Genomic DNA, 24,289 nt, shown 5'->3' with positions numbered 1-24,289 from the left:
GAACGACACTCGTACATGGGAAAGTATGTGTCTTCCAGGAACGACTGAGAATATCCATCACAGCGAGCAGTACAGCATAAATAATATCTATCACTATATATTGGTTCTGGATTAGTGATCTTTCGACATGTCTAAATAAAACTTTTCAGCAGTATTTTCGTTTGTACTGACAGCAAAAATTGTATCATTCCTTATATATAAGTTCATTACACTTCGTGGTTCAGTCTGGAACCGCGCTGCTGCTACGGTCGCAGGTCGAATCCTGCCACGGGCATGGACGTGTGTGATGTCCTTAGGTTAGTTAGGTTTAAGTAGTTCTAAGCCTAGGGGAATGATGACGTCAGATGTTAAGTCCCATAGTTCTTAGAGCCATCTGAACCATACACTTCATGGATTACTTATATAGTCGTCCAATTCCTTAATACAAATGCACATATCTGCAACGGGCAAAGACTTTCATTTTTCTAAGCTGCGTATCTATTTGGCGAGAAAACTCTCTGTTTAAAATCGATTGAAGTACTAAAACCTATATACTTGAGATTATGATATCGCACTGTCCTAAAGAGACTGCGTAAAATTCCATCTTGGTTTTGATTTTAGGGACATTAACTTGCAACCTCCCTCAAATTTATAAGATGACTAACGTTGCGTGTCATCTGTTACTGGGCTTTTGCAGCAAATGAATTAACACGTATTGAGGCTTTCTCACAATGTAATGGAACGCATTGGAGGCACAGCTGCACTCTTCACTGCATAAAGATAAAACTTTCAACAGTTACCAAAATCGGTGGACGCCTGATGAATTGCTTTTTCTTTATGCAAAAGCATTTCTTTTTGATGTGTTGTATGTTGGTTCAAGTGGATGGAATATCAGATTAGCAATTCAAGGTTAGGTTCGGACATGAGTTGTCACCGAGGTTTATGTTTATAGACGCAACTATAAAAACGCATCCTTATTTTGGTTCCAAATTTCACAATGTAGTTTCAAATCGAATTAGCCTTCGTACTTTAAAAGGTTTGTACATCACATAGAGGAGTTTAATTTCTGTGAACATGTACGACTGTCGCTTATCACAGTTTGGATCTTTGGTTCCTGTGAATGCATTCACACACTCAGATTTCTCTTCTCGTTAATCTGTGTGTCGTAATACCTAACCATGTAGTGGCTATAAAGAAATGTAGTTCCAAAATACGAATAGAACTTGATGGAAACGGGATGTATATCCTAGGGTGCTTTGTTTATGTTGACCTTTCTGCTATCGCGACTCGCATAAGAAAGTCGTTTGTGAAGAGGTGAGGATCGTATGTAACTGGCACATGTAAGAGCAAATAAATTTGTTATCCGTAATATTTGTCTGCTAATTGGAAGTTGCCGTTTTCAAAAGGATGGTTCTTCGTTTAGTCTGCAATTATGTTCGTGTACACTTTACTGTAAAAAGGAAACATTTATTACTGTTAATTTTGTTACTAATGTTAATCTAACAAGATGCTTCAATCGATAACAGCTTCAAGGATGAGAAACTAAGTGTACAAACCAAAATCTGAAACTGATATTTTGAAGGGTCTTAAAGCTCGAGGACTACGACCAACCGCGTCATATTACGTCATAGTGGCCTTTAATCGTACTGACTTTAATATTGGAATCCATGGTACCTTAATACCGTGTGATTACGATTTTTTCGCAGTCATGTTAGTCCTATACACGTATAATCAAGTAGCCGTTTTGCTAGCTGTTGCTGATTATGATGCTGACTGTTGTAGCCCTGATTCATGCTTTTGCGATCAGAGAGGGAAAAGTGTATTTAATGCGTGATAGGTCTGAGAGTATTGCAGAGGAATCAAGAAATATCCCTTCAGGTTTCCTTTTTAACCCGTCAAGATCGCTTGCCCGTTGGGTGCTTGGACATAGTTGACCGTCCTTATGTGAGACTAGAATCTTGGACTCAGTGCAGAGTATTCGTTGTAATGATTAGACTTGACAAATTACGTCTGCCTGGCCGACTGGATGGCAGACCTGAGAACTTGTCTTTAGACAACGCTGACTTTGCGAGAACGTGAGCGGCTGGAGGTATGAACTCATTGTGTAATCGCAGACACGTAACTGGTGGTGAGTCACTAGGCCTTCAGAATCTGAGTGACGCAGAAATCACGGCACCGTGTGGGAAACGTTTACATGCGAACCGTGTCATGCCGCATGTCAAGAACCACTTCCAACACTAATGGACAAGCTTGCCTCGGGAGAGAACACAACGGCTTTATAACGCCCTTACCAGCCGGATCATGCATCCAAGCCAGCGATGTGCAACGTTATACTGATAAGCGGGTTCACACTGCCTGTTTCTTTGTAAACTGACTCATCGAAATAAGAGGATAGGCTCTATCAACCCGAGGAGTTTCATTTCTTTCTCTCCTCTGCTTCAGGATGCTTTTTTTGTCAAGTAGTGTCTATTTTTACACAAAGTCGTTGGAAAACAAATGAAGTTTAAAAAGTATATAAACAGAAAGACTGTTATAAACTTCAGAACTACTGAACTACTGACCTCAGTTTGCCGTATAAACAAAAGTGAAAATGACGCATGCCTCAGGAGTGGACGTACATATAAAAAATGTTTACCTCTACTATGTGCCTTGTACTGTTAACAAGGACATCAGTTAATTGCTGCAGCGAATGCGACTGTTCTCTACTATGGGGACTGCAACCTTATACAGGGTGATCCATTGATAGTGACCGGGCCAAATATCTCACGAAATAAGCACCAAACGAAAAAACTACAAAGAACGAAACTCGTCTAGCTTGAAGGGGGAAACCAGATGGCGTTATGGTTGGCCCCCTAGATGGCGCTGCCATAGGTCAAACGGATATCAACTGCGTTTTTTTAAATAGGAACCCCCCATTTTTATTACATATTCGTGTAGTACGTAAAGAAATATGGATGTTTTAGTTGGACCACTTTGTTCGCTTTGTGATAGATGGCGCTGCGATAGTCACAAAGGTATGAATACGTGGTATCACGTAATATTCCGCCAGTGAGGACGGTATTTGCTTCGTGATAAAATGGACCGTTTAACAACTGCGGAAAAGGTCGATATCGTGTTGATGTATGGCTGTTGTGATCAAAATGCCCAACGAGCGTGTGCTATGTATGCTGCTCGGTATCCTGGACGACATCATCCAAGTGTCCGGACCGTTTGCCGGGTAGTCACGTTATTTGAGGAAACAGGAAGTGTTCAGCCACATGTGAAACATCAACCACGACCAGCAACAAATGATGATGCCCAAGTAGGTGTTTTAGCTGCTGTCGCGGCTAATCCGTACATCAGTAGGAGACAAATTGCGCGAGAATCGGGAATCTCAAAAACGTCGGTGTTGAGAATGCTACATCAACATCGATTGCAAAAAATGGTACAAATGGCTCTGAGCTCTATGGGACTTAACTTCTCAGGTCATCAGTCCCCCAGAACTTAGAACTACTTAAACCTAACTAACCTTAAGGCATCACACACATCCATGCCCGAGGCAGGATTCGAACCTGCGACCGGAGCGGTCGCGCGGTTCCAAACTGTAGCGCCTAGAACCGCTCGGCCACCCAAGCCGGCCAACATCGATTGCACACGTACCATATTTCTATGCACCAGGAATTGCATGGCGACGAATTTGAACGTCGTGTACAGTTCTGCCACTGGGCACAAGAGAAATTACGGGGCGATGACAGATTTCTTGCACACGCGGTCTATTTAGCGACGAAGCGTCATTCACCAACTGCGGTAACGTAAACCGGCATAATATGCACTACTGGGCAACGGAAAATCCACGATGGCTGCGACAAGTGGAACGTCAGCGACCTTGGCGGGTTATTGTATGGTGCGGCATTATGAGAGGAAGAATAATTGGCCCCCATTTTAACGATGGCAATCTAAATGCTGATTTCCTACGTAATGGTCTATCGATGTTACTACAAGATGTTTCACTGCATGACAGAATGGCGATGTACTTCCAACATGATGGATGTCAGGCACATAGCTCACGTGCGGTTGAAGCGGTACTGAATAGCACATTTCATGACGGGTGGATTGGTCGTCGAAGCACCGTACCATGGCCCGCACGTTCACCGGATCTGACGTCTCCGGTTTTCTTTCTGTGGGGAAAGTTGAAAGATATTTGCTATCGTGATACATCGACAACGCCTGACAACATGCGTCAGCGCATTGACAGATGTACGAACATTACGGAAGGCGAACTACTCGCTGTTGAGAGGAATGTCGTTACACGTATTGCCAAATGCATTGAGGTTGACAGACATCATTTTGAACATTTATTGCATTAATGTGGTATTTACAGGTAATCACTCTGTAACAGCATGCGTTCTCAGAAATGATAAGTTCACAAAGGTACATGTATCACATTGGAACAACCGAAATAAAATATTTAAACGTACCTACGTTCTGTATTGTAATTTAAAAAACCTTCCTGTTACCAACCGTTTGTCTAAAATTGTGTTTGTGACTATTACAGCGCCATCTATCACAAAGTGAAAAAAGTGGTCCAACTAAAACATTCATATTCTTTTACGTACTACACGAACATTTAATAAAAAATGTGGGTTCCTATTTAAAAAAAAACGCAGTTGATATCCGTTTGACCTATGGCAGCCCCATCTCGCGGGCCAACCATAGCAACATCTGGTTTCCCCCTTCAAACTAGACAAGTTTCGTTCTTCGTAGTTTTTTCGTTTGACGCTTATTTCGTGAGATATTTGGCCCGGTCATGATCAATGGACCACCCTGCATAGAGCCTGGACTGCTGAAATTCGTACTGCCTCCATCTGCACATGTGAAATATACCAGAAGACAACAGGACCGTTGATACACTACGATCTTTTAGGCTGAATCTCAGGGTTTGGACGCATCGTGCTCTAATGGGATGAAGAAAATGGCACCGCAATCTCTGACCTACTCTGTTCACTTGTCGTATGAGATAATTCGACCAGTTGTTAAGTAGTGCAACATAAATCTGGCAATGAGGAAAGGTATAAGCACTTTCCTTGCTGCAGAAACTTGCAAGTGACAATACTTATTCTGTTGCGGTTCTTGTTCACTCAATGGTAGTTTGTAGACTCATTTAGATTAGACTCCTACGCCGATTGTACATCTACACTCTGTGTAGATTTGCGTGACTGTGTTAGCTCTGCCAAAAGCTGTATATAATTCACTCTGAAAAGCACCAACGGAAGGAAGATTCCTTATATCCAAGCTGAGTCCTATGGTTGTTCTATCCCCGTCGTCAAGTGTTGAACAACGCTTACGCGGCAGCTAAAATGCTTACCTGAGCTGTTACTAAGACAGTTTGCAAAAATTAAAAAAATGGAAATTCAAGAGAAACAGAATTTATTTGATAAATCAGGGAAATGTCAGAGAAAACCGAAAAACTCGAGGTATTCTGAGATTCTGGCTGGAACAGATCTTCTCGTTGACGGGCAGAAACGTTGAAAGTCATTTTGTTACAAATACCCCTGCGATTTTGCTTAGGGACAGTCGCTTGTGGAGTCGCTCGCCAACCTCGATAATATTCTTTATCGCCCGTGGGTTCTGGTGCTCCTGGCATTGCATGGTTGTGAGTACAAAGGAGTGTAACTCGGACGTGAGAATTTGTGATGTAGGTGTGAATTCGTCATTCGCAAAAAAACAAACTGGACAAGAAAATATACAAATAGGAATCCATGTTTAAACATTTATGTTTTCTAGATCGACTTTGAATATTCAGTTTTCGGTTCTTGTTAACTATTTTCAGTGCAAAGTAGTGTTACGACAATTTCCTGTAGTGTCATGTTTCATGTTAACAATGTCCGTAGAGGGAAAACGGTTCCATTTGAAACATGAAGCATAACTGCTATCAAAGTTTGTTACTTTTACGTTCCAGTGACAATATTGTTTGAAGCGTATTCCTGCAAAGATTTCTCGCGCAATTGAAGTGGTTTCACAATGACACAAGATCGTATAACTTATAGAACTGTAGATGAAACTGTAAATAAGTTATCGTTTCTTCTTCACCTTTCTGGTCTCCAGCTAATAATTTCGCCACAAACCTCTCTAACAGCGTAACTCAAAAAATCTACTTAATTATCTTTTTCTACTCTCTTTCTCTAATGGCGTAAGTTTCATAATCAGACTGAAGCACTAAAGTGGAGTTAGGTGCTGCTATTACGTTTTTTTTTTTTTTTGCCACTCTTCCGACGTATTTCTGTAGTAAAATGTATTTCGTAAGGTATTTTATTTGCCTCTGTTCTTAAGCAAAGACACGTCTGATGTCGACGTGAATACGGAGCGTCGTCATTAAAAACAGGCTACTGTGACACAGGAAGAGTGGAAAAAGGCAGTCATACTACTGGAAGTAAAAGATTTGAAGGCAACACAGTTTTAGCAAGTATCCGAAAAGACAGAAGAAAATCCAAGAAAAAAATCAGGTTGGAAGCAACGGAAAAATTAGGATCGGCACATAATGAGACACAGAAGAGACTATAAATATCTTAGGGGAACTAACAAGTGAAATTATATTACTATTATAATCACTACGATGAGTCTTTTGTAACGCATTTACTATTTCTTTTAGTACTTTTAGTCAATGACCACTCAGTACGGAAGAAACAGTGTAATGTGTTTCGCATCTGCTCGCAGTTATGACACTACAGAAATTTTATTTGCCTTAAAAATTTGATTTGTCGTGTTAAAGTCTGAGTACTTGGATACTAACTCTTTTTTCGGTTACATAGGTACAGAGTGTTATGATCACTGAGCATAAATAAAGAGTGGTGGATACCTCACTGCAGTAATTCCTATTCGTGATTTACAGTGTTTTGAGTGCTGTAACACTGTACATGTAACTCTGAACTGACTTCAGACTAAATTTATCAAGAATCGTAAACTAATGTAAAATGTGTATGGAGCACTTGTTTTCTCAGTGTAAATGAACTTTACAATAAAATATTTTAAATTAATCAGCAATAAATGTATTACGAAATATCATGACTGATCAGTATTTGCCGGCCGGGGTGGCCGAGCGGTTCTAGGCGCTACAGTCTGGAACCACGCGATCGCTACGGTCGCAGGTTAGAATCCTGCCTCGGGCAGGGATATTTGTGATGTCCTTAGGTTAGTTAGGTTTAAGTAGTACTAAGTTCTAGGGGACCGATGACCTCAGCAGTTAAGTCCCATAGTGCTCAGAGCTATTTGAACCATTTGATCAGTATTTCTTCAACAACAAAAAGACATGTGTCACAAATACTTTATTTTCGAAACTAGCTGAACTTCGAATGATCACTAATAAGTCATGTGGCAGCTGAAAAATGTGTTTGACATTGCGTCAGTCCTTCGTGGCGATCTAAAAAATCAAGTCTGCCAAGATCCCAAGTTGTTGTTGTTGTTGTGGTCTTCAGTCCTGAGACTGGTTTGATGCAGCTCTCCATGCTACTCTATCCTGTGCAATCTTCTTCATCTCCCAGTACCTACTGCAGCCTACATCCTTCTGAATCTGCTTAGTGTATTAATCTCTTGGTCTACCTCTATGATTTTTACCCTCCACACTGCCCTCCAATGCTAAATTTGTGATCCCTTGATGCCTCAAAACATGCCCTACCAACCGATCCCTTCTTCTAGTCAAGTTGTGCCACAAACTTCTCTTCTCCCCAATCCTATTCAATACCTCCTCATTAGTTACGTGATCTACCCACCTTATCTTCAGCATTCTTCTGTAGCACCACATTTCGAAAGCTTCTATTCTCTTCTTGTCCAAACTATTTATCGTCCATGTTTCACTTCCATACATGGCTACACTCCATACAAATACTTTCAGAAACGACTTCCTGACACTTAAATCTATACCCGATGTTAACAAATTTCTCTTCTTCAGAAACGATTTCCTTGCCATTGCCAGTCTACATTTTATATCCTCTCTACTTCGACCATCATCAGTTATTTTACTCCCTAAATAGCAAAACTCCTTTACTACTTTAAGTGTCTCATTTCCTAATCTAATTCCCTCAGCATCACCCGATTTAATTTGACTACATTCCATTATCCTCGTTTTGCTTTTGTTGATGTTCATCTTATATCCTTCTTTCAAGACTTTGTCCATTCCGTTCAACTGCTCTTCCGAGTCCTTTGCTGTCTCTGACAGAATTACAATGTCATCGGCAAACCTCAAAGTTTTTACTTCTTCTCCATGAATTTTAATACCTACTCCGAATTTTTCTTTTGTTTCCTTTACTGCTTGTTCAATATACAGATTGAATAACATCGGGGAGAGGCTACAAACCTGTCTCACTCCTTTCCCAACCACTGCTTCCCTTTCATGCCCCTCGACTCTTATAACTGCCATCTGGTTTCTGTACAAATTATAAATAGCCTTTCGCTCCCTGTATTTTACCCCTGCCACCTTCAGATTTGAAAGAGAGTATTCCAGTTAACATTGTCAAAAGCTTTCTCTAAGTCTACAAATGCTAGAAACGTAGGTTTGCCTTTTCTTAATCTTTCTTCTAAGATAAGTCGTAAGATTAGTATTGCCTCACGTGTTCCAACATTTCTACGGAATCCAAACTGATCTTCCCCGAGGTCCGTTTCTACCAATTTTTCCATTCGTCTGTAAAGAATTCGCGTTAGTATTTTGCAGCTGTGATTTATTAAACTGATAGTTCGGTAATTTTCACATGTGTCAACACTTGCTTTCTTTGGGATTGGAATTATTATATTCTTCTTGAAGTCTGAGGGTATTTCGCCTGTCTCATACATCTTGCTCATCAGATGGTAGAGTTTTGTCATGACTGGCTCTCCCAAGGCCATCAGTAGTTCTAATGGAATGTTGTCTACTCCCGGGGCCTTGTTTCGACTCAGGTCTTTCAGTGCTCTGTCAAACTCTTCACGCAGTATCTTATCTCCCATTTCGTCTTCGTCTACATCCTCTTCCATTTCCATAATATTGTCCTCAAGTACATCGCCGTTGTATAAACCCTCTATATACTCCTTCCACCTTTCTGCCTTCCCTTCTTTGCTTAGAACTGGGTTGCCATCTGAGCTCTTGATATTCATACAAGTGGTTCTCTTCTCTCCAAAGGTCTCTTTAATTTTCCTGTAGGCAATATCTATCTTACCCCTAGTGAGACAACCCTCTACATCCTTACATTTGTCCTCTAGCCATACCTGCTTAGCCATTTTGCACTTCCTGTCGATCTCATTTTTGAGACGTTTGTATTCCTTTTTGCCTGCATCATTTACTGCATTTTTGTATTTTCTCCTTTCATCAATTAGATTCAATATTTCTTCTGTTACCCAAGGATTTCTATTAGCCCTCGTATTTTTACCTACTTGATCCTCTGCTGCCTTCACTACTTTATCCCTCAGAGCTAGCCATTCTTCTTCTACTGTATTTCTTTCCCACATTCCTGTCAATTGTTCCCTTATGCTCTCCCTGAAACTCTGTACAACCTCTGGTTCTTTCAGTTTATCCAGGTCCCATCTCCTTAAATTCCCACCTTTTTGCAGTTTCTTCAGTTTCAATCTGCAGTTCATAACCAATAGATTGTGGTCAGAATCCACATCTGCCCCTGGAAATGTCTTACAAATTAAAACCTGGTTCCTAAATCTCTGTCTTACCAAGTAACTCGTAATATTACTATTACAGGTTTCGACAGATCCACGCTGCCAACATCCGATGATGGCATTGTAGGTCTATTGAAACTGGTAAGAGTGATAAAAAGAGTTACTAGCGATCCTGGGAAACTTGGTTCTTGAAGACTAATAAAGTTTACCATCACATACAACAAAAATTGCTTCAGAGAAATTTGGTATTTCAACTTTAAGAGAACTATAAATCCCACGGATCTTTTTTTGTTTATGAAACTGATCGACGTTTTGTTTTCCCCTTACCGTTCTAATATTTCATTACTTCAGTAACAGTATCGGGTGAGCCAAACAAATGAATTGCTGTCTCCTGCGACTTTAGTTCGATTATGTGAAGCTAAGTAAGCATCACGTGACCGTCCATCATTCATACGAAGCTGGGACTCACATGTCACCCAGCACATTTACAACGAATAAAAATTCTAATCTCTGGAAGCTGTAATCAGGATCATGCCGATGAAGCCGAGCTGAATCGTGTAGTACCGCATGCACAAAGTTCACGTAAGCCCATGTTCCTCATATCAAAATGGAAGCAAGAGGTTTTCTTCTACCTATCAGTGTTGACTCTTTACCCTAAGGATTTGATAGTAATCTTACGGAAACACCTATATATTTTGTATATATTTTAAAACATTAAGAACTTTTATTTATACATGACAACTCGAACTACTGTAAGCTTGTAAACTTCTATTTGATGCTAACTTGTGTAACATACTCCTTGTGAAACCATTCTAAAAATAAACTTATTCGTAGTGTAATCCAGAGTATAATTAATAGTTCAATTGGCTCTGAGCACTATGGGACTTTATTTCTAAGGTCATCAGTCCCCTAGAACTTAGAACTACTTAAACCTAACTAACCTAAGGACATCACACACATCCATGTCCGAGGCAGTATTCTAACCTGCGACCGTAGTGGTCGCGTGGTTCCTCACTGTTGTGCCTAGAACCGTTCGGCCACCTCGGACGACCGTATAATTTATCTCCCTAGTATATTGTACTATTGATAATGCTAAGCTTGTTCTATCAATCTATTTAAATTCAAAAATTATGTTAAACCTGTGCGGCTACAATTATTACTGTCTAAATAGCAGATGTTGCCTTAAAGCCAAATAAAAAAAGTGGCCAAGAGCAGAGGCCTTCTATGAACACAAACAAGGCTGTTATCTTCCATTAAATTAATATTAGATCCTGATTACTGGCGTACTCGTTTATCAACTCATATCAAAACAGATAGACGAATAGTAAGTAAATTGAAGTCAATTGTGTGACACTAGTTGACGTAAAGTTGTAATAAACGTCGTCGAGCGAGACGACTAGTGCACGCCTTAGGAGAGTGGAAGGGGGAGGGGGGGAAGGAAGGTTCGGGTGGCGGGTAGACACACGAATTTAAAGGAAAGAAGTTCGTGTTCCCTATGCTATTTCAAAAAACTGCAAGGAAAAGTTAAATTAAAAAACGTTCATATAAACCGAATCCTCAAATTTTCGACTAAATTAGAAAAACACACTCGGGAAAGAAGCAGCATAACATGAAATAGGTAACAAAATGGACGCTCACCAGTAGCTTGGCCATGTGGCTGCGTGAGCTGGACTGAGAACCGCAGTGAGGCGTTCTTTCGCTTTTAACCGCTGGGCCCTTACCTTGAACCGTTCTTAGCTTGTGTTAGCTGCGCAAACAATGAGTTTCGCGAATCATCGTCGTAGGCCTCAGGGGAGAAAGTTGTCCCACTGCTGATCTTTCTGACCCATAAAGGATTAACAAAGGTGAAGAGACGCACGTATGTAAAGTCTTGTTGCTGGAATTTGCTGGAATGTTTCTACCTATTTTGAATAATTTCAGAGTGTGCATCAAGTATATTGTAATATAAATTAGTGAATAAAAACACAGCAGATGCGAAGCAAATAAACTAGATGTGCGCATTATATGCCAAGTTCCAAAATGAATCCCCTTCTCTCTTTCTAAGAACTTATGGTTTTATGGAGTGGAATAAAATGTCAGAAGGAGTAACGAGCTAAAGAATATGTTCACCCCTTATCGCTACGATATCGAACCGAATACTTTTGAGATTCTTTCCAGTATAAGATTAATTGATGAGGAAATATACGCTATTTCTGTTTGTTATGCACTAATTTTGAGACAGAATAGAGTATGGACTCTCCAGTGAGAAAATATTTGCATAAGTAGAAGAACGTGAGCTTCAGTTGCGACAGTTTAATTTATTTGTGCGTCACTTTCTACCATTAGGTTAGAATCAAGTGCAGAGCAAAGCTGTAACAATGGTAATAAGCAGAATGTATATGGATAGGAGGGGGGGGGGGCACATGTGTAGCGCAAATAAGCAGAATGTATATGGATAGGAGGGGGGGCACATGTGTAGCGCAATTACAGGACATATGAGCTCTTGCTGCGAGTATCAATCCTTACAAAAATAATGCATTAGATAAACATTTACCAAAACGCCATATTTCACTTGAAATGCTTTATGCAATCAGCTGATCAACGTAAGAGATTTACGTTGCCTATTTTTATTCGAGTTTCATGATAAGTCTTGAGATTTATTTCTTGACACGAGAACCTTATGTAATGAACATAACCGCAATAACTGTTACAAGACGTAGTTCGAAATATTACGCATAAAATAGTCCATTACGAATAATAAACAAATTCTTGCATAAATCAAGTTATTTACTTAGTTACAGGCATTGCATGTTTCATAGATAATAAGTAACTACCTGGTGTGATTTTAACCCAACAAAGGTGCTCCCTCGACCAGTGATTATTATTATGCAAATACGATGTGGTTGCCAGATTTTGAAAAATTAAAAAAACCGAATGATGACTTTTTACTTGTTTATAACAGTATTTTTAGAACTAAAATACACAAATATACAATATTATATCACACAAAATTTACATAGCCCTGCCATATATTTAATAGAGTGCATGAAATATTAGTAGTGCAGAACCGCGCATCTAAAAAACACAAAAAGTACTCATTTATCATTTTCAAGGACTAGTCAATCAGATTCAGATCGGTTCTTATTGTATTTCACTGAAATTTTGGCGCTTTTTAATAGCTGAATGTTACTCTTTTCGAATTTCAAAAATTCTGAAAAGGACATGCTTCCATAGTTGTCTGTCAGCTGAAGTTCTGCCTTCACTAAACCTGTTGAGCGCTTGTTTCTTGTGCCACAACTCTTATTCTTCACGAATGAAAAGATTCGCTCCACAGAGGCATTGGGGCCAGGGTTCCTGAGCAAAAATTCTACGACTCTGGAAATATTTGATATACCTGGCTCAGGTATGAAAGAAAAGGGAAGATTTTTAAGCCACTTAGCAACGTAATCACCATCTTTGTTTATACTGCTGCTAAGATAATCCCAATGACTGCTGAACTCCTCATGTAAGTGATCTACGCAAATATTTTCGCTAAGCGAAAAAGCACTGCAACTTTTTCAAAATATTATAACTCAAGCCCTTCCTGAAGAGCTACCTTGTGGGACTATGTCTCAAATTTTCAGTCCACTCCACATCACACATTAAAATGATATATTAATCCTCCTCTTCTTTTGGCTGAGAGTGAGAAGTGATTATATCTCTTAAACACTACGTTTTCAACATCAGTACCTAATCTGTCAGTTGCAGATTTAATTGTGTGATGCATGGCATGATTATAACAATTACCTTTCAGGAAGTTCGAAATCTTTTTTCTCAGCAAATGACATATGGATTTATTTATTTTTTCCAAAGTTCACATTGGCATTGTCTGCACCGTGAGAAGACACAAATTAACATCCAAATTGTGTTTTTTTAAGCACAGCAGCACCATATCGGTTATGAGAAAAGATGTTTCTTCAGTACTTTCAACAAAATCTGAAGAGTATTCTGCACTCTATTTAAAGAGTCGAAGTACAGGATGGAAACTGGGAACATTTTTCGATTGATTTTGTTTGATGCAGCTCTTGCAGACGAGAAAAAGTTAGTCCTTTTGGGATACCTTAAAACAGACAGAAAGTCATCAACATTTTCAATATCAAGAACGTTCTACACAACCATTTCCGCTTTAGTGCGTCCAAATGAAAGTTTGGAAGCAATTAGAGACTCATTAAACACAGATTTATGTTTCCAGTTCAGATACGACACACTAAACCAAGTTCACAAGCGGTACTTCTTTATTGCTTAAGCAACTAAATAGCTCGATAGTTTATTTGAATTAGCAGAATACCACTTTTCGTTAATGCGATATCCCTTGTATTGTATACGTCTGTTGTTTCGTGTCAGTGCGTCTACCGTGAGACTTACTAAAATGCTTCATACACAAAGGAAAAAGAGCTCAAATCTCGTCTGGTCCTGGCTTAACCAACCGAAACGTATCTTCCCATTCTTTGAGATATATTTGGTGGAGTTGGCCTTGAGATGTAAACTTTTTTCGCAGAGGAGTTTTTGATGGATATTCTTCAATTTCGAGCATTTTTTAAGATGAAACTAATTTTCTACAGAAGACCAACGAATTAAGAACACATTCTGAACCACGCTTGAATCAGACTGTAGCTGCTGGAGAAAGCGGAATGAATTATTGTCGTTGGTTGTTGCTACGGTTTGGAAACTGAAGCGCTGTCAACGCTAAAGAAATTTGACATAACCAAAGAAACTATAACAAAGATAGTTTTCAAAAAGATGAGCTTCAAGAGCGTATTTATTCCATAAAATATAATTCGTAATAGACTTAAAAACAGAAACTGAGAATTATTCCCTATGGGCCAAAAAAAAAAATAATAATAAAATAAAAGAAGAAAGAAAATTTGGGTGAAAAAACGGGAGAATCCGTTAATAACGGAGCGTCAGGTAACACGAAAAATGAGAGGATCTCTCGACTATCATTTCCAACCCTCCACATGGGGACACATCAGCATATGTTTTTTCCCGTCTACACAGCTCAATTACGTTAGTTAAAATGGCATCTACTGCCTCCACCTGAGAATATTTGTGACAATGATTCAAGATTGGAATACTAGAGAATTGTGAAGGTGGTTCGATGAACCCTCTGCCAGGCACTTAAATGTGATTTGCAAAGTATCCACGTAGATCTAGATGTAGATGTAGTCCCACACCCTCTTGAAACGTGTATGACTTTTCAAGCAACCACCTCAACCACTGTCTCCTATTCACACTTTTATAATTTTAAAACAGCGATTCCCACACGTCTTCACACATGAGGTATCTCTTGAATGCTTCTGGTTTTGATTCATGACAGCAGTTTGCGGAAATTTCTTTGCTCTTATGCTTTGCAAGTATTACCCAAGCGTATCATTACAACTAACTGTGCCGGCCGTGGTGACCGAGCGTTTCTAGGCGCTTCAGTCTGGAACCGCGCGACCGCTACGATCGCAGGTTCGAATCCCGCCTCGGGCATGGGTGTGTGTGATGTCGTTAGGTTTAAGTAGTTCTAAGTTCTAGGGGACTGATGACCTCAGATGTTGAGTCCCATAGTGCTCAGAGCCATCTGAACCATTTTTGAACAACTAACTGTAGGGTTTTCATCGGGTGGTACCTGGGCTAGAACACCCTCTTCCAACCATTACCTTGTGTAGGTGGTTTTAGAAGAGTAAGCTAGTCGAGTTTCATTGGGCGAAGCAATGGTCTTGGTTGTTGAATGAATAAATTCCTTCCATTTCAAAGGCACCACCTTAAGAAGTTCACATCTTCCACATAAATGCTTACCTGTGTATCTGCGTCAAGTATCAGTCATCCCTAGGTTACACTGACAATGAAATACATGAATCACAAGGAACAAACATGCAAATAAAATCCACATGTTTGCCACAGCTTTACGTACTATTCCCATATATGCACGTGAACGACACACTGCTTATCTCCACTGTGGTACAGTTTGAGAAATATGCTGTATATTTCAAAAATATTTTCCAACTCCTCTTGTGTGGCTATGTAACTGTAGAATTCCACTCGTATTAAAGGTGGGCTTATACTGAAAGTAAAATCAGCAACAAGCCACTGTTAAATATTTTACGTATTAAAATGTGGCACTTTTACTTTGAACCATGGGATTCAAATTCAATTGTTTGTTTTCACATTTCTTGTATGTTAGTTACAAATACCAACTACGAGACGTTAGTGGTTTTGTGAGGCATTCTAGGGTGGTGGCGACCTATAGGAAGGCCCAGTATTGGAAGAAGAATGGATTTGTACCGCATTTGTAACACACGTAATAACGAACCAAAATAAGATGAACATCTTTGCATGAGGACAAAATAATCAACTTGTGATATTTACCCCGAAAATCTTACGCCATTTTTTCGTGACTGATGTCTGCTGTTGGATTTCACATTTCTCAGAATAATAAGGTACAACAGACACTCTTCTGGCTTTGGAGTTAACAGTGGCACATACTCACCTCGGTACCTCGATCACAAGGACACTTGTGCGCTAATGTAACGGCTGATAAAAAGAAAAAAAAGCTAATCTAAAGGTAATGTATGCCAGAGTTGTTATCATCTTGATATAAATATTACATAACAAGTTCATGAGGCGTGAATAATACAGTTTCTGTGAGCTCTGTGCAATGGCAATTACATTGTCTTTACTATTTAATGGATTTATGCAACAACATTTTTTGAAAACATTTTCATAATTATACAAGTGCTATTTTAGACATTCTATTGTGAAATAAATTCAAAAAACACATCGGTTAGTTATTTATAGGAGCAATTTGACAAATTATTTACATGCAATGACTGGTGGATGAGCATTATTTGAAACAACTGATGTCAGACTGTGCTGCACAGAGAAATGTTATGCTAGTGAATACCATTTTAAATATTGCGACAGCTACTTGGTATTCTACAACGACCTAATTATTCTGTATATTGTAATAAAAATAGTGAGGCAGTACTGCATATACAATGTTGTAGTTGTGGATATTACATTACACGTTCTTAAAGCTTACTATTATTTCATGTTAATTTGATAGTTCTATATTGAATTAACTTATAACAAAAGAGTTATGCACGCACACGCTATTAGTCTTTAGTTTTGTACATGATATTCGATTATTACGTATGTTAAATTTATGATTTAAGACAAGAAGGAAGAATAGAGGACTGTTGGGTACACTGCAACAGATAAAATTATTTTCTTACATTTTTAAAAATATGTTTGTGAAGATATTGTTCCTTTTATATGTTTTTCCTTAATGAACCCTTAACAATCACTTCAAGCTCATTAGACTGTGTGGCTTCGAAACTAGGGTATTTAATATTACATATGAATGTAAACTGTTACAATGAGCCCCAGTGGATGGCAGAATGTTACACACACTGTGGTAGTGTAGTAAGCATGAAAAATTACACTCATGTTAGTGTAACTTGTATTCTTAAACTGCTTCGGAATAAATCTACAATTAAATACTTAACAACGTAAATATTTATTTTTTCCGAAAAAAGTTTAAATTTTTTTATTGTTTACTTTACAAATATGCTGAACTGTGTTGTTGTCAGAAAACTCTACTAAAATATAAGCGTGTTGAACAGCCTGTCTACTGTTTTCCTCTTTGCCCTCATTTTCACCCTTAATTTCTTCACTGTCTGGTAATCTAAAGGACCACACTTTGTTTTCTACTTTTCCAGGCAATTCAGGTAGTTTTGGAAACCGATTTCGTTGGGTGGTGTATAGTTGTTACCTTGTTTTAAGGGAAACTTGTGGGAATTTGGAAGAGAGCCACAGTACAAGTTGTATCAACTACCGCCGGCCAATAAGTGCAGTGTGGCAAAATATATCCTATAGCAACATGTACAGAAAAGGATCATTAGAGGGGTAGCTGTTCTCAGCAAAACCTGCACTACATAGTAGTATCAGCCAGAGTGGGCAGGACAGTGGCACCACGCCATGGCAACAATGTGTCATGAGCTATGTGACTGGGGGGCTGGGTAATAACGCAACAAATGTGCCCCATAGCCATATAAATAGCTTTGAATTTTGAGACAGGTGCATTCAGAGTACGGTTTCACCCCCTACCGCCCCCTTCCACCCCCATGCCAACGCTATGCTAGATCATTAGGACATGATCACCTGCAGCTATAGTTTCGAGACTGGGTCAGGATAGCTTCCTATCTCACCAGGTCTACACTGTCACAGCCCTACTGACCTGCCAGCTGCACCTGTCACCACAGATTCCTGCCAGGGAGCCGCATGTTGTGCCCATGTCTCGCAGTCTTCCCTTATCACCATGGAGGAAGAAAGCCTAGACTGAATCGCCTGGTCTGTGGGCGTCTGCCACAGGGTGCAATCACAGCACAAGGAAGAGTGCACTGATGACGTCGGGGCCTTGGCTGACTGATGCACCACTGGATTGCTGCAAGCCTGACGTCAGCATCGCAAGGCACTGTTAAGTGTACCTCTGTTCTGGGGCAGAAGCCAGTCTTCTGTTGTGTGTGGGGCATGTTTTCCTCACATTATCAGTGACAAGATTGTAAGTGAAATCTAATAAAATATCTCTATAGACAAGCAGTCTGTCACTGGACGCCACGAACTCATCATTCCACCGCTCACCCCACGGCGTGGCACTTGAAGTCGTCAACAGTCCTATAGAGTGGTGTGAACAGGGCTGATGTTACTATCAGTGGACAGCGGAGCGTGTACCAGTCCACCCACAGCACAATGTCTGAGCCTCGATCTGTGGTGTCTTCATTGTCGGGTGAATGAGAACACAATCACAAACTTATTTTTCTGAGGCTGGAGGAATCAGTGGGTGTTTCCCAGTTTAAGGGTAATTGTAAGGATCTTTGGTTAGTGCCCATCCCACGAGCGCAGTGTAATTTCCTTTGGTGTTCTGCCTCTTGTGCCGAATATATGACAGTTGTTTGTTTTACAAGTCCTCTTTTGGCCAAATGGAGAGGCAATGAAGGATGTCCAGGTGGATCATAATCAGAAATAAGTGTTCTAGTGTTATTAACTAACACATAATCTGTTCTTTTTATTGTTGCATTATTATTGTGGAATTCGTAAATATGAGGAAGGTGAGGCAATGGCAAAATCAGACACACAAAGTGTCACTGGTCAGCAAGCAATGGAATGATAGTTGATCAAGTATTGCGGTTAAGAGCAGAGAATACATCAGTGAATGGTAAGCTTGCAAAAAGGGATGAGGGGTTGGGGTTGCTAAATGAGAGAGTCTAGGGGTGGATTTAGCTGGTAAGTTGGCCAAGAATGTGTTATCATTTGCGGAGACAATGGTCTCACGGGTAGGGATGGTCAGTCAAGCGGTTGCTGCGAATAGTATGACTGCACCTTTCAGGAGGTGCCAAGTCCTTTGTATGTTGCACAGAGACACTCGACAAGGCAGAAAATTTTGAGTAGCTCAGGCAAAGGTTGGTGGATGTAAGAAGCAGAATAGCGAGCAGTTATTCCACGAGCAGTTAAGAGTAATTTCTGAGAGGCCTAATGACCCATAGAGGACTTTGTGAACAAGATTAGAAACATTAATGTGTATACGTATGAACTGAGGCAGACCGATGCGGCAAATAAGGTACTGTTACAGGGAGCCCAGTAGAGGGCACTCGACGCTTTCGAAAGGGATTTAGCACAGAAAAGTCCAGTAGGGTGTGCACTGATGCGCCTAGAGGTTTCCATGCAACAGTTAGGCTATCAATGGAATTTGAGGAAACTGATGTTGCAACAGGGATAAAAGATCGACGAAAAGTGTTTGCAACGAATGTAGGGTGCTTTAACTCTGGGTGCACAGGGCATATATATAGGCAGTACAGCCAGTCACTGAATAACAGGGTGGATATGTATTACCAATGGTTTTATGGAAATAACAGGGTTGGTATGAAGCCGTGGCAGTTGGGTTGGGTTGGGTTGTGTGCGGGAGGAGACCAGACAGCGAGGTCATCGGTCTCATCGGATTAGGGAAGGCAGCCGGCCGTGCCCTTTCAAAGGAACCATCCCGGCATTTGCCAGGAGCGATTTAGGAAAATCACGGTAAACCAAAATCAGGATTCCACGCGGGATTGAACCGTCGTCCTCCCGAATGCGAGTCCAGTGTGCTAGCCACTGCGCCACTTCGCTCGGTCCGTGGAAGAATTATGGGAATAATGGTAGAGGTGACCTGAACTATAAACACTCATTGAACTCCGTAAGGAACCCCAGAACCGCCAAAAATCGTTACTAGTAAAAGCAAATGTATTAAATACGAATGAAGAAGCGTGGAACTTGCTGTAATGGGTGTAGTAGATGGTAAGAAATACATGTTTTTGTTGGACACAGAGACATGTGTGTCGGTGGCCTAGATTTAGTGGGTAGGAGGTAATTGGACCCATGACTTTATAATTTGTGTGCAGGGAATTTTCAGTTGTTGCAGACAACACGTTTAGACAGTGTGTAAAAGTTGTATCTGATGTAACCGAGGGCACAGCAAGATCCTAGTGTTGGACTTTCCGCCCCAGCATCTTGCCATAACTGACTTGGTGGGAAGACATTCTGGCTGTGGGAAGCTGTCGTCAATGTTGATCTGTAGCGAGGAGCATCTGTTGTATCGGAGCAGTCCAGTTCAACTGCGAGCAATGACATTAAGGTTTAATTCACATGATAATGTGTTGAGTGGCACTGGGAAGTTCGGTGTAGGCATGGTGTGTATAGCCGAACCACTGGAGGACAGTGACGTACTAAATGTAAAGTGTTATTTAGTAAGACGAATGCTTACAGGGAAAGGACAGAGGGAAGGTAATACCCATCAGCGTGGATAATTTTGGCACCAAGGAGGCTACCTTGTAAAGGAAATGTCAGTGGGAATGTTAGAAATTCCAGCAGAGAAAGATTGCTGTACAAAACGCGCAAGCTGTGAAAAGGCACAAGATGCCACTAAGACTGCTTTGCATGTGAAGGTTAAACGTTTGAGGGGAACATAGAGGGCGCAGACTGAAGAACTATTGTTAGAGTTTCAAGACATGTTGTTTCCATAGGGGCCATTGCGTGCAACACCTGTGGTCCCATGCAGATCTCTATGGGGAACAAAGTGCCAGTGTACTGGAGGCTGTACAGAACACCATGGTATCTGTAGCTGATTTTTAGAAGAGATTATCAATCAGCAGTTAGCTGACAGTAGCCCTGAGTGCAGTATCCCATGGGAGGAAAGAATTGTAATCAAACCAAAAAAGTCTACGGATTGTTCAAGAAAGCATTAACTCTGCTGTGACTACCGACATCTGAACATGAAGGCAACGACAGATACTTATCCCATTCCAAACGTCACAGAAACCACTCATAATTTTGGCCAGTGCTGGTATTTCCCGAAGATGGACTTGCGGAGGGGTATCATCAGCTGGAGGTGGCTCCAGAGGACAGATCAAAGATTGCGTTTTCGGTACCTTGGGGTTATTACCAGTGTAGAAGAACGCCATTTGGCTTGAAAAATGCACCAGAAACATCCTAGCGTTTGTGTGATAGAATGTTCAAGGGATTGAAATCTCAACAATGTTTAGTGTATTTTGATGACATATTTTTTTTCCAATGTACATGCAAGAAAAGCGACTGCAGGAAGTCTTCAAGAGGTTTAGAGCTGCTGATTTACCACTGAGTATTTTGCATCGGAAGAAGAAAATTACTTGGGTCATGTAATTAGTAAGGATGGTGTGAGGAATGATACGAGAGTGATACAAGTTGTGTGAGATTTTCCAATACTAATAATGAAAAATCTCACACAACTTTTATCACTCTCAGCTCCTAAGGACTAGAAAAGGGTTACAGAATTTAGGGCCTCACAAATTGTTATATAATGTTTGTGAGAGGAAGGCGGATACAGCCCGACCGCTTACACAATTACTAACAGTAAGTTTTGTGTGGTGTGAGAAGTGACAGCAGAAAGGAAGGATTGGCGTCGAGTGCAGTGTCGGTATTCCCAGATTTTCAGAAAGAATAATATTGTCGTACGATGCAGTGAACAGCATGCGCAATTGTATTGTGAGCCAAAAGGTTAATGAAGAAAAACGCCCTCATATCTCTGCGTTGAGACAGTTTAATGGGTTTGAGAAGAATTATTCTACCACGTAGAGAGATATGCTTAGCTTGGTGTACAGGGTAATACGCCCGGTGTTAATTGTATGGTAGGAAGTTTAAAGTATTGACGGACCATGCTGCTTTGCGATGGTTACTAGATTTGAAGAGCCCATCCAGTAGAGTGGTAAAGTGGCCATTAACACTCAGTGAATGTGAGTATGAAGTAATCAACAAAACAGGGAAGAAACACGGAAATGCGGATGCACTAAGCCGTATAGCAGCGGTGAAAAGCATTAGGCGAGGACCTTGCTGAGAAACAAGCAGCGCTCAGCGCTGACGGAGAATATAAGCAGTACAGTAGGCAGAACTGCATGTGTAATGGATTTTTATGTGAGGAGACAGGATTAGGACCATGGGTGGTTGTATAAGCGAAGCTAAGGGAAGAAAATCTGAGAGAAATTCATGATCACGTTTAGTCTGGTCATGGAGGGTGCAGAGGGGAGAAGATACACTGGCAGAAAGGAAGGAAAAATGATGTCAAGGGACACACGTCATGTCAGACCTGATGAAGGTGTTGTGTTGGTTGTTGAGACTGAAAAAGTTAAGAACTATACCACTTCATGCTCAGTCAGATGGTGGGATGGAGCGGGTTCATTGGATGATCGGGAGTATACTTGTTATTATGTTAACTTCCACAATGTGAACTGGGATATGTGTTTATCTTTTGTGGTGATTGGATATAGTTTCAAAGCACACACCAGCACAGTTCAAGGTAGTGTATAATAAGAAGATACCATAGTCATTAGACATGAGTAAGCAAATATGGAGCAGGAATGGAGAATCAGTCCGAGAGCTTGCGAGACTGTGAGAGAAGTTTGGAAGAGGTTCCAACAAGTGAACACCAAGGCACTGGAAAGGCAAGAGGAGGCTGCAAAGAGTATAGGAACTTTATCTATAGAAGGTGGGCCAGTGGGTGATCTTTTAGAGTCTATACACACCAAAAGGAAAGACAATGAAGTTTGTAACACAGTAGCAGGGCCCTTACCAAGTGACTATTCAAGGGTGCATCAGAGTCAATCTCAGGGGTAATATTAGTAGAACCAAAAAAAAAAAAAAGCAAAAAATAAGGAGTGGAAGAGTGAGCAACAGGAAGAGGACCTTGTGCCTTTTATACCATTTTCATTAAGGCCAGGGAGACAGTCCATGTGTTTTATGTTTTTACGATTTTTCACACGTTGTTCTTTGTAAGTTATTAAAGTAACTGGAGGTAGGATCATATGTACATGTAGGGTCAGTATTTTCTTTAATTATTGTGATGGGAAACAGCAGGATTCTGGGAGAAGGGGAGATGATAATGGTCCCAGCCCCTGGCCAGGAGGAGGAAGGAAGTATGATGGTTTTGGTGGTGTCCTTTGCCTGGGGTGGAGTAGGAGTAAAGCGAGGTCATCACCGGGATGGAGGAGTTTTGTTTCCCAGGTAGCAGAATGTGGTATTGTCTAGGTGAAAGTGGACATTAAGTTGGGTATTTAACGTACAGGAACTGCGAAACGAAATAAGGAAGTTGGAAGAAGTACTTTAGGATTTGCAACAGTTAGCAAGCAAAACTCGAGTACTCATGGAGGTGGCAGAGAAACGCAAAAAGTTGCTTGTAACGTATGCATGGTTGAAGTAGCAGTTGCAAGAAATAGTAGGAGTGGTACCAGTGAATTGCGGAGGAAGATAAGGGGATGGATAGGTGCAGCGATAAGGATACTCAATACACTATGTGGGACACCAGATGTAAACGACGTAAGTGAACTGAATAGCAGAACAGAAGCCTCAAGAGAATTGGTATAAGGGAATAGGGCGCCTGTTGAGTGGAATTCCACGAGGATTATGAGTTTGGAGAGTGGCGTGTTGAACAACACTTGCATGCTTCGGCAACTAATTAGAGAGGAAATGGATTATGCCAGAGCATCAGATAGCACTCCAAATCGGGGTTTAGAAGCTGTTCAAGCGCAGATAAAAATACTGTATGCGAGAATAACGCTAACATCACTGTTGAAGTCACTAAGAGGCATTATCTGGAACGCAAGAATGGAGTTAACGAACTTTCAAGTAGACATTCATCAAGCAGTATATGGGCAATTAAGTGCGGGCCTATTGTCACGCGAGCAATATCTGAAGGGATGGAGAAAGATGCAGAAGGAATTTCCGCCAGAAACGCAGTTAGTAGCAGAGCCTAGCATTCAGAACCTTTTTTTGCACTACCACAGAAGAACTACAAAATTAAAAACAGTTGATCTCGGTCGTATGTATTAGTGGAGGTACTGGTGGCACACCAGCATACGTTGTTTACATGTTACATGGAGCACACCTATTAACTGAAGCTGGAAACAGTGTAGAAATTTGTACACAGAAAAGAAAATGGTGTGTTATTGAGAGCAGAAAATGAGGATTCGCATGAGATAATGATCAAGGGAGAACAACAGCAATGTCAAAGTTGCGTTGTCATCATATCTCCTACTCACGAGATCCAGACATAAGGCAACACAAGCACCAAGCAATTGTTGAGGCTCAAGGAAGAGGATCGACAGTGCTGAAAGGAGGTGATGGATTCAAAGCTGCACTT

The 24,289-nt window shown here is 40.6% G+C and overlaps 1 protein-coding gene across 4 annotated transcripts in view; it reads right to left on the bottom strand.

Annotated features, from left to right (window-relative positions):
• The window catches only part of LOC126260835 (homeobox protein ESX1-like), a 34,509-nt gene extending 23,213 nt beyond the window's left edge, over positions 1 to 11,296 (bottom strand). For 3 of the 4 annotated variants that reach the window (XM_049958229.1, XM_049958230.1, XM_049958231.1), the window contains exon 1: positions 11,227 to 11,293. In XM_049958229.1, coding sequence (XP_049814186.1) covers positions 11,227 to 11,241 — 15 coding nt within the window. In that variant the 5' untranslated portion in view covers positions 11,242 to 11,293. Of the gene's footprint in view, positions 1 to 11,226 lie in introns of all 4 variants that reach the window. The other variant, XM_049958232.1, reaches the window with a different exon arrangement.
• Between the last annotated feature and the right edge of the window lie 12,993 nt (positions 11,297 to 24,289).

The sequence above is a fragment of the Schistocerca nitens genome, chromosome 5, assembly GCF_023898315.1.
Source record: "Schistocerca nitens isolate TAMUIC-IGC-003100 chromosome 5, iqSchNite1.1, whole genome shotgun sequence".
In the NCBI taxonomy this organism is placed as follows: domain Eukaryota; kingdom Metazoa; phylum Arthropoda; class Insecta; order Orthoptera; family Acrididae; genus Schistocerca; species Schistocerca nitens.
This window is presented reverse-complemented; position numbering and strand designations above follow the sequence as displayed.